At 47.0% G+C, this 11107-nt stretch overlaps 1 protein-coding gene across 1 annotated transcript in view; it reads right to left on the bottom strand.

Moving 5' to 3' along the window:
- Positions 1-8261: 8261 nt before the first annotated feature.
- ZDHHC5 (zDHHC palmitoyltransferase 5) overlaps positions 8262-11107 on the bottom strand; it is a 77871-nt gene continuing 75025 nt past the window's right edge. Inside the window, exon 12 of the mRNA XM_073684352.1 lies at positions 8262-9035. Coding sequence (XP_073540453.1) covers positions 8897-9035 — 139 coding nt within the window. The 3' untranslated portion in view covers positions 8262-8896. The remainder of the gene's footprint in view (positions 9036-11107) is intronic.

Here is an 11107-nt window from a genome sequence, read left to right as displayed (position 1 = left end):
GGAATAGAATGGACAAGGCCGAAACTTGGCCCTTGAGAGTGCTGAGAGAGAGTCCCGCCTCTAGGCCAGACTGAAGAAAAGCCAAAATGACTGGCAAAGAAAAAGACATAGGAGTCCGTTGATCTTGTTCACAGTGCCAAAAAAAGGCTCTCCAAGTTCTGTGGTATATGCGCGAGGTAGCGGGTTTTCTGGCGTTAATTAGGGTCTGAATGACATTGTCAGTAAAGCCCGCCGTCTTCAACACCGCGGTCTCAACGGCCATACCATTAAATTCAGAGAACAAGAACTCTGATGAAGAATAGGACCCTGAGAGAGGAGGTCCGGACGGTCTGGTAGTCTCCAGGGGGAGTCGACAAGCAGATTTACCAGATCTGTGTACCAGACGCTTCTGGGCCAATCTGGGGCTACTAGGAGAACTGGTACTCCTTCTGTCTTGACCTTTTTGATGACTCGAGGGATAAAAGGTAGAGGTGGAAAGAGGGCAGCTGGAACTATGACCATGATATGACTAGCGCGTCCTGAGCAATTGTAGCTCGGTCCCGCGATCCACTAGCAAAGGATGGGACCTTGTGGTTTAACCGGGACGCCATAAGGTCGACGGCCGGCGTGCCCCACCGCAAGATTTGGTGAAACACCTCGTGATGGAGAGACCATTCTCCTGAGGCGAGGCCCTGCCGACTGAGGAAGTCGGCCGCCCAATTGTCGATCCCTGGAATGTGGACTGCGGAGATTGCCGGGACCGTTTTCTCAGCCCAAAGTAGCACTCTTGCCACTTCTTTTAAAACGGGCTTGCTGCGCGTTCCTCCCTGATGGTTTATGTATGCCACAGCCGTGGCATTGTCCGATTGTACCCGGACTGGGGACCCTGCCAGGATCTTCTGCCAGTGACGCAACGCCAGGTAAATCGCCCTTATCTCCAGAATGTTGATGGGAAGGGAGACTTTGTGGGGACTCCACCGGCCCTGGACCGTGTGTTGTAGAAAAACTGCTCCCCAACCGATGAGACTGGCATCGGTCGTGACCACCTGCCAGCGAAGCGGAAGGAATGATCTCCCCGGTCTGAAGGAAGAAGGGCGGGACCACCAGGTTAGGGACCGTCTTACTTGACGAGGTAACTTGATGCGTCGAACTAGAGATGACGGATTCTTGTCCCAAGCTGAGAGAAGGGCTAGTTGAAGAGACCGGGTATGGAACTGGGCAAACGGAACTGCCTCCATGGCCGCTACCATCTTTCCCAGGACATTCATGCATAGGCGAAGGGAGTATGGACCTGGGTCGGAGAGGATGTGGATTGCTTGTCGTAGGGAGTTTATATTTTCCCTCGGAAGGAGGACCCGGGCACGGGTCATGTCGAACTGCATCCCTAGGAAGGTTAGGTGTTGGCATGGGACCAGGGAGGATTTGTCTGTGTTGATCAGCCAGCCTAACCGGGAGAGAGTGTTCAAGGTGATCTGGAGGCTGTTGAGGGGATGATTACAATTCCCCTTGTTCGAAGAATGACCATAACTGTCGCCACCACCTTCGTGAAAACCCTCGGGGCTGTGGCGAGGCCGAAGGGGAGGGCAGTGAACTGATAATGCGCGTTCTTAAAAGGAAAAGCGTAGGAACTTCTGATGTGATGCGCAAATTGGGATGTGAAGGTATGCATCCTGAATGTCCACTGAACATAGATATTCCCCGGCCTCCATCGAGGCGATTACCGACCTGGGGGACTCCATCCTGAACTGTCTGATGCGTACATGTCGGTTTAGCTGTTTGAGGTCCAGAATCGGACGTAGTGAGCCGTCCAACGGGAACCGGGACTATGACTCCTGAGCACAGAAGAGAGGTGATGGCTTGGAGGAAACCGGGAAGCAGAGATGGTTGTGGGGGGTGGGACCTGAGAAAGCGTGATCGTGGACTGGAATGGAACTCTATTTTGTAGCCGGAAGTCACAATTTCTTTTACCCAGGCATCTTCTATTGCCGGGAGCCAAGAATCTGAACAGAAGGAGACGGCCGCCCACCCTGGGAGAAGTCCCAGGTGGGAGTGACCTGTCATGTTGAGGAAAACCTGTTGGATCGTGATCCAGAGGACTTGGAGGAGCGACTCTTTGGGCGCCAGTTAGGCGTGGGCCTAAAGGAAGGTCCATGACTGTACCGCTGTGCTGGAGTACGGTCCTGTTGAGAGGAGGGGTTCGGTTGAGCGAACTGACGAAAGGACCGGAATTGAAGGGGGCGTCTCCTAGGAAAAGGGCGTTTGGGTCTGGGCTGGGGGAGAGAGGTACTCTTACCCCCAGTAGCATCGGAGATGATCTGATCTAGCTTGGATCCAAACAGCCTGGAACCTTGAAAAGGAAGATTAGTTAGAGATCTTTTGGAAGCCGGGTCGGCGTTCCAGGCTTTAAGCCAAAGAATTCTACGTAAGGCAACGAGATTACTGGAAACCCGGGCTGAGCATGCAGCGGAGTCGAGGGACGCAGTAAGTAAATATTTTCCGGCATGGCCGATCTGATCAGCTAAGTCGGCCAGATCGTCCGGGGAGACGCCTGCTAGGATGCCCTGTCTGAGCTGTTTGGCCCACGCGGACACCGCTTTCGATACCCAAGTTGAGGCGAAGGAAGGGCAAAGCGAGGTGCCCGCGGCCTCAAAGGCTGACTTAGTGAGGGCCTCAACCTGTCTATCCGTGGTATCCTTAAGGGAGGAACCATCCGGAAGAGACAGTACTGTCTTGGCGGAAAGGCGAGAGATGGGAGGGTCCACAGATGGGGACTCCGTCCATTTGCTGACAAGGTCATGGTTAAAGGGGTATAGGATGTTTAACTGTTTCTTTCCTGTAAAGCGCTTTTCTGGATGCTCCCACAGCCTTTGAAAAACACTGTCAGATTCTGCATGGTTAGAAAAGGTGCGTGCAGGACGCTTAATCTTTTTGAAGGAAATTGAGTAATCCCGGGAAGGGCTCTCGTCTTCTGTAACATGCAGAGTCTGATTGACAGCTGTTATAAGGCTGTCTATCATGTCCTGGACCTTGGAATCCTGGTGTGAGTCAGAACCAGAGTCTGAATCTGAAGCAGAGTTAGATCCCTGGGCGACCTCCGGGGAAGAGGTGTGAGACGCAGGGAGCATCTTGGAGTCTGGAGAGGTGGAGGATGAGCTTGCGTGGGTAAGTTTCTGAGAACGTGCCGTCAGTCTGCCCCTGTGAGGAGGGGTCAGGGGTGCCTGCGAATCGTCTGTGGGGATGTTCGGAGCGCGGGTGGCCGTGGATAGCATAGGCAAACGTTCTGGCAAGCGTTCTAAGACCTGCACCAGAGATTGAGAAACGTTGGTGAGGTCAGAGACAGACTGTGACATAGCAACAGCCCACTCCGGAGGGGAGGGGGTTACCACGTCCTGAGCGGCGGGGGGATCTTGGGGTGCCAGCATGGCGGGAGGTTTGCAGGTCGAGCAGAAGGCCGTAGTGAGACCCGCGGGCCACTTAGTACCGCAAAGAGCACAGGCGTAGTATGTGACGATGTGAGAGGGACGGACTGAGGGCTCCCTGGGTTTGGGCATATGTGCCTGACCAGGGATACTGCAGAGGGGAGCAGTGTGAGCAGGGGGGGGTCGGTGTCAGGACAGAGCCTACCCGATCCTGTAGAGAAGCGGTCCCGTGTCCCCCTGAAGGCTCCGAAGGTGAGGCTGGAGCGTGTCAATAGGTGCTGACAGAGCGGGGAGCTGCATGCGGCAGAGAGATGGCGTCGGTGCAGAGGACGCAGAGTTGATGACGGAGCGCGACGAGGCTCCGATAGGTAGATGGGAAGGGGGGCGGGCTTGAGAGGCCCGCCGTGATAGGTCCGCAGAAGGCACGAGGGCGTGACGGAAGCGTCACTATGCACCTCGGCCCTGGTTGGTCAAAAAGGGGGGGGGCGTATAGCAGTCGGAGCGGGACCGCCCACCGGACACGCCCCCCCCCGACGGAGAAAAGCGCGGGTCCGGGAACCGTCCCTTCCTTTCTCCTTCTGAGGATGGTCTCAGGATGCCTTCCTGGATAGGAAGGGATCCTGGCTTTTCCTCCTTCTCGCACTGTCCGGTCCTGGACAGTGCAGGAGACGGTGTCAACCCCAGGAAACTGGGGGGGGTCACCCGCAGGGACCAACGTCTCCCAGGCCGCTCCGAGGAGGGGGCTGGGGTGGGGAACAGGCTAGGACTGGCCACCGAGATCACCCTGAGGTGACAGGGGATAAGTCCTGCTCAGCGGGTCCGAGAGTGGGCAATGTGGGGGTAGCCACATTGCTCTCTCGGTCGCTAGTGGGTTAACAGGGGACGCAATGTGCCCTGTTAGCCTGAAGAGCTGTATCTGAAAAAGAAAAAAGAAAGGTTAATAAACACAACAGGGTTGGATCTGTGAAGATCCAGGTCTACCTCCTACAGACACTAAGCTTAAACTGGTGAGCTTGGTGCCTGTAGGCGGGTGCATACTGCGGAGAAGGAGCTATTTTCCTTTTTTTTCATAGTGTCAACCTCCTAGCGACAGCAGCATACACCCATGGTCCGGTGTCCCCCAATGAAGAGATAAAGAAAATAAGTTACAAAGCTTCTTGTATACTTTGCAATGTTAAACACGGACAGCACGTGGATGGCATCCATGTGCTGTATAGCTACATAGGTTGAATAAAGACCTAGGTCCATCAAATTCAACCTTCCTCCCTCAATTGTACTTTTAGTCACTAATTTAACTGTAACCCACAATGTTATGTGTATCAAGGAAATCATCCAGCCCTTTTTTGAGAGTTGTTATAGTGTCGGCCATCACTACCTCTTTTCGTAGGACATTCCACAGTCTGACTGCTGTGACTGTAAAGAACCCTTTCCTATTTAGCTGCCGGAATCGCCTTTCTTCCACCCATAATGAGTGCTCCCTGGTCCTTAATATGGTCTTTGGAGGGAATAAGTCATGTGCTAGACCTTTGTACTGACCACTCATACATTTATTGATATAAATGAGATCTCCGAGTCGTCTTTTTTCTACCCTAAACAAGCCCAACTTTTCCAACCTCTCATCATATGAGAGGCCTTCCATCCCCTGTAATAATCTAGTTGCCCGCCTTTGAACTGACTAACTTATGAATATCCTGTTTAAAATGTGGGTCCCAAAACTGGATCCCATATTCTAGATGTGGCCTCACCAGTGATTTATAAAGGGGTAACTACATTGACATTGCAGGATTTTATACACCCTAAAATCCTGTTTGCTTTTGCGGCTGCTGCTTGACATTGAGTACTGCTGCTCAGCTTACTTGTAACCAGAATACCCAAGTCCTTCTCCTGTTCTGTAGTCCCGAGTATACTTCCATTTAATGTATATGCAGCAATAGGAGTACTCCGACCTAGACGCATTACTCTACATGTTTTTCACGGACCCATAGACTTGTGTTGGCCTTTGTCATCCGTGCTGCCAGAAAAAAAAATGGACATGTGCATTGCCCCATAGGCTATAGGTGTGGTATCCGTAAAAAAAAGGATACAAAATGTACTGGAAACACAGACGTGTAAAGGGGACCAAATGTGGAGCAGTCTGGCAGCGTGGTGGTACAGTTCCACAGGAACTCCATGTGCATGAGACCTAAAGCAGCAAAGTTCTAGATATGCTCCATGTAACGAAATATTTTCTTTGAAAAACAGCAGTAGAATCTAAAGAGGGAGAAGTCTTAAAAATCCATTACAGTAGCATGTCCAATTGGCCAGGTTTTATGTGAGGGCACCCATAACGCTGAAGATATACCAGCCACAGCTATGTCTTCTACTCTTGGGGTGAAACCCAGGACAACCCTTCCTTATGTGATAGGTCTTCCAATCATATGCTGATTGTGGGATCCTAACGTCACAATCTAATACAGATGGTAAAATCCAGCAGGAAGAAAGCGGCCTAACTTCATCTTTTTTGAACTCCACAATAAGCCTCACTATCCTCACTCCCATAGAACAGGGCCAAAAACCAGTGTGAACAATTATATATCTGCAATAAAAAGATTCCAGGGATTTACTTTCATACGTTCGAAACTCTCATAGTATATTCCTTTGTCTTCAAAACTTATGTGACCATCCTCTAAAGAGCCTTCAACCATGACTCGGATCAGCTACACCAGAGACACTCATCTTTAGACAGCGTACAAAGGTGGTTTAGAAGATGTCTCCAATAAAGGAAGAGCTTCAGTAAAAGCTAACCCTCCGTGCTAGAACTGCCTACAGGGGTCACAGGTAGCTGGTCTGGTTCCAGAATGAAAAGGGGAATCGTTAAAGTCAGTGACCTCATAACTATCCATCCATCTATCTTAACCCCACAGCTACTACACATACTGTAGTTCTTGTCTCATTTCCACATGGTTTTGGAGTCTTCAGGCACATCATCAGCATCCACGACTGAAGTTGCACCTGCACTCCAGCTACAAGTGAATTGCATTTCTGAAGAACAACAGAATGAAAGTGATTTGGTGGCCAAGTATAACTCCTGATTTGACCCCAACTGAAAAATCTATGGGGAATTCTGAAGAGACAAGCTGAGCATCGCTCTCCATCCAGCATCCAGGCTCTAAAAGAGGTCTTCTAGAAGGATGGAGAAAGATAGATGTTGCAATATGTCACCAACTTGTTGACTCCATACCTAGAAGACCTGGTGCGGTCCTTAAAAATCATGGAGGTCATACAAAATACCATCTGTTATGGTTTTTGAAGTGGGTGTACTCATTTTTGCATGAACTAATCTGAGTGAAACTAAATAAACTAAAAGATTTTGTAATGAAACTTATATTATTAACCTTCCTTTCATGTTTTAGGTTAAAAATGTTCTATAAAACTCAGTCTTGTCAAAATGTTGGGAGTTTTTCTTGAAATCCATGAGATATTGATCAGAAGCTTACTTTTCAAAAGGGGGTGTACTCATTTATGTTGAACAAAGACAACTTATTTTCACACACTATTGAGTTTTAAACAATACATCTCTTCAGACAACCCCTTTATAAGGAGACTTGTTTGTGTGCTGGTATTTGCCTAGGTTGAACCCATACACATAGCCCACAGGCCTGAAAATCTAGTTTAATTCTCCCTGAAGGAAAAAAATGGATTGTGGAACCTGATGGCCACTCCCCACCTAAACACGTACAATAAAGGCACCAGATCCTGAAAGATCCTTGTGACAAACAAATGTGCACACGAAGAAATCCTAACTGGGATGAAACTGAAAGGTAGAAGATACAGATTAGATATTAGAAAAAACGTTTAGACAGTGAGGGTGATCAATGAGTGGAACAGGCTTTCAGGAGAGGTGGTAAGTTCTCCTTCAATGGAAGTCTTCAGAGGCTGGAGAGACATCTGTCTGAGATGGTTTATTGAATCCTGCATTGAGCAGGGGGTTGGACACAATGACCCCAGAGGTCCCTTCTAACTCTACCATTCTATGTTAATTCAACAGACACGAAGAAACAAAAACTCCAAAACTGTGCCGCCTAAAGAGAGGCAGGTATAGTTACATTCCTTCCTTTTGGTGGAGCTATTTTGCAGATTTTCCGAAGGGAACATTCCCCAAAGACTGACAGCTGGATCTGCAAGAGGAAAATGTAATGATTTGAGCAAGCATGGACTGGAAAGTCTAGCGAATAAGGCCGGTTTCCCATATCCGTGAGACATAGAAAGTGCGGGCTACAGAAGACTTTGCCTGATCGTTGGGTCTCTCACCCCAAGTTGGTCAAGCCGAGAGACCCAGTGTCTTCCGATCCTAGCAGGATCTCTATTTCACGGGTGTGTGAAACCGGCCTAAGGGCTCATTCAGACGTCAGTTTTTTCTCGTTCGAGCTTCATCAGTGTTTATTTTTAGCAGAGTTTGGTCAGTGTCAGTTTTTACCATCAGAGTTTGGCCATCAGTTTTTTTTCAGTAGCCAGTGAAAATCAGACCGCACTCAGATGGCATCCAAGTGCTGGTCGATATTTTTTCCCGGACTAATAGACTTACATTGCAGATTTTGAACCGACACTTTAGACCCATATTGGACTTGTCCCAGACATGTGAACGGCCCCATTTACTACTATAGGTATGAGTGCTATCCATGAAAAACATGGATAGTACTTGTATACGAAAACTGCTGTCTGAATTAGCCCTAGGAATGAGAAAAAAAAAGATTGATGAAGGGGAGAAAAATGAGCAAATATTATGGAAAGCAAATAAATCAATTGAGCAAAGGTGAAATACAAGATTTTTTCTTCCGATCATAAAACATTGGTATATTAAGTAATCGGCCATCACACCCATCATACATGTCTCAACAATTTGGTCTTTGTTTTATTTATTTTTAAATGAAATCATAAAAATGAAGGCACCCTCCCTCATTTCTCCCTTGTGTGGAGGTGGAGGGGTATTTATTGCCTGCTCCCCAGCTGTAAAATAATATCATATATTCATCTGTATTTATAAACTTGTGCAGATCACGTTCCTTCTCAGATACAGGAAAATAAAAAAATATAAAATATTAAAAAAAGAAATGCACCCCAACTTCCACGCCTAAGAAAGAGAAGGACCTTTGACCTGAAAGCAAAATCACCAGGTGTAACCGTAAGCATCATCTCAGAGAACACATGGCGGCAGCCGGCACTCTCTGGTGTCAGCAGAAGAGTCAAAATGAATACGGAGTAAGGAATAACTGTTTTATCATTAAAAGACAGGTGGAGCTCAGTAAAAACGCATCGGTGTCACACTGCCCATCTTCTGTCCCCAGAAAGCTCAGAATAAAGTGAATTGGGAAATTTTTTAAAAGTTTAAAAAGAAACAAGATCCCACAAGCGACTCCATGGAAATGAGGGGGGCACACACAGCGGGGTCCATTGGCCATTTTTGATTCTCACACTGATAAGATAACATGGTCACTTTGACCGTCTGTGTCTGGAAGTTCTCATACGGATATCTCATACGTTGTCCCCCCGACGCCCGACACAGTCTTTACACCTCCTGGGCGAGAAGGGCTCACTGGAGGCGAGACAGTAGCTTGGCCGTTGCTTCGAGAGTGCACCGACTTCCCAGGAGACTCATCCCTGCAGAGAAATACAAGACAGCAGGTTAGAGGAAAAGAGATTCTTAAATACAAAAAACATCAATTAACCCCTTTACAGCCTGGTGCGTAATAGTACGCACCAAGCTGTAATCACCCCCTGTTCAGTGAGGGCTCCGGCGATGAGCCTGCACTGAACCGAGAACATGTCAGCTGATTATTACAGCTGACATGTGCCCGCAACAGTCGCGGGTGGACTCACGATCCACCCGCGGCTGTTAACATGTTAAATGCCGCTGTCAATCTCTGACAGCGGTATTTAACAGCACCGCGCAGTAAGCGCATCACTTACCACGCCCATCGGTGACCCCGTCATGTGATCGCGGGTCACTGATGGGTGGGAATGACAACCCTGGGTCTCCAGCAGACCCCAGTGGTTGTCATGTAATGATCGCTATGAGCGCCACCTAGTGGTCGGCGCTCATAGCACAGGAGCATTTCTGCTACATAGAGGTGATCTGCTCATCACCTCTATGTAGCAGAGGCGATCGGACAGTTGCTGCTTCTAGTCTCCTATGGAGACTATAGAAGCAAGCAAAAAGTGTAAAAAAAAGGTTTTTAAAAATATTAAAAAAATTTAAAAAAATATAAAAGTTTAAATCACCCCCCTTTCGCCCCATTCAAATTAAAATAATAAAAAAAAAACACCACATACACATATTTGGTATCTCCGCGTTCAGAATCGCCCGATCTATCAATATATAAAAAGAATTAATCCGATCGGTAAACGGTGTAACGAGAAAAAAATTCTAAACGCCAGAATTACGTCTTTAGGTCGCCGCAACATTGCAATAAAATGCAATAACGGGCGATCAAAACATTGGATCTACCCCAAAATGGTATCAATAAAAACTTCAGCTCGGCGCGCAAAAAATAAGCCCTCACCTGGCTCCAGATCATGAAAAATGGAGACGCTACGGGTCTCGGAAAATGGCGCCATATTTTTTTTTTTTTTAGCAAACTTTGGATTTTTTTTTCACCTCTTAAATAAAAAAGAACCTATACATGTTTGGTATCTACAAAATCGAAATGGCCTGGAGAATAAGAATGGCAGGTCAGTTTTAGCATTCAGTGAACGTGGTAAAAAAAAAAATAAAAAAAAACACATATGTGGTATTGCACTTTTTTGCAATTTAAATGCACTTGGAATTTTTTTCCCATACACGATATGGTAAAACCAGTAAGGTCGGTCTAAAGTACAACTCGTCCTGCAAAAAATAAGCCCTCACATGGCCATATTGACCAAAAAATAAAAACGCTATGGCTCTGGGAACAAGGGGAGCAAAAAACGAAAATGCAAAAACGGAAAATCCTAGGGTCCTTAACCCTCCGTTACATACAATATCGGTTCTAACGAGTTCACATACAATGTGACTGTCAGGCGCAGGCTAGAAAAATACCTATAATATCTAATGTTTGCAATTTCAGTGCTCTAAAAGTGATCAGTGACCTTCATAGGGATGTAATAAAAGAGACTACACATAATCAGGTGCAAAAAAAAACCATTTACTTAACATAAAACTAATAACTCTGAAATACAAACATTTCAAAACTCCCGCCAAATAAAAGAGATGTGCTTGTCAGGCCTATTGTATGTGACGGAGGGTTAAGGGGTTAATAAGAGACTAATGCTGAAAATAGTTAAAAAGCTCTAATTAGAAAATGAGGAATGGGCAACAGGCAAGCAGCCTCTTCTAAAGAAACCATCTTATTAAAAGTGGCATGTATAAAGTAATACCTCCATACAATGCCTATAAAATAAGTCCATACAGTATCCAAATTATAGTGCCATATAGTCCTGACATAATACTGCCATTCAATTGGCAACTAAAACTATCATTCACTGTCCAGTTAATACCTCCATACAGTGCCTGAATAATGCTCCCATCCACTGTCCACATCATATTACCACATGGTGTAATATCTGTGTGGAGATAGGACTGTAGCCATGTAATAACAGCAGCACAGATCTCCTTAGACACATCACTGGGGGGGAAGCAGAATGTCTTTTGGTCTCTCAGGTTGCTCCTAGGATTCCATTCTTGTTGGGCTCTT

The sequence above is a fragment of the Phyllobates terribilis genome, unplaced genomic scaffold (assembly GCF_046119375.1).
Source record: "Phyllobates terribilis strain yellow unplaced genomic scaffold, ASM4611937v1 Scaffold_5__5_contigs__length_657084704, whole genome shotgun sequence".
In the NCBI taxonomy this organism is placed as follows: domain Eukaryota; kingdom Metazoa; phylum Chordata; class Amphibia; order Anura; family Dendrobatidae; genus Phyllobates; species Phyllobates terribilis.
Note: the sequence above shows the minus strand (reverse complement) of the source record. Positions and strands in the feature narration are given on the sequence as shown.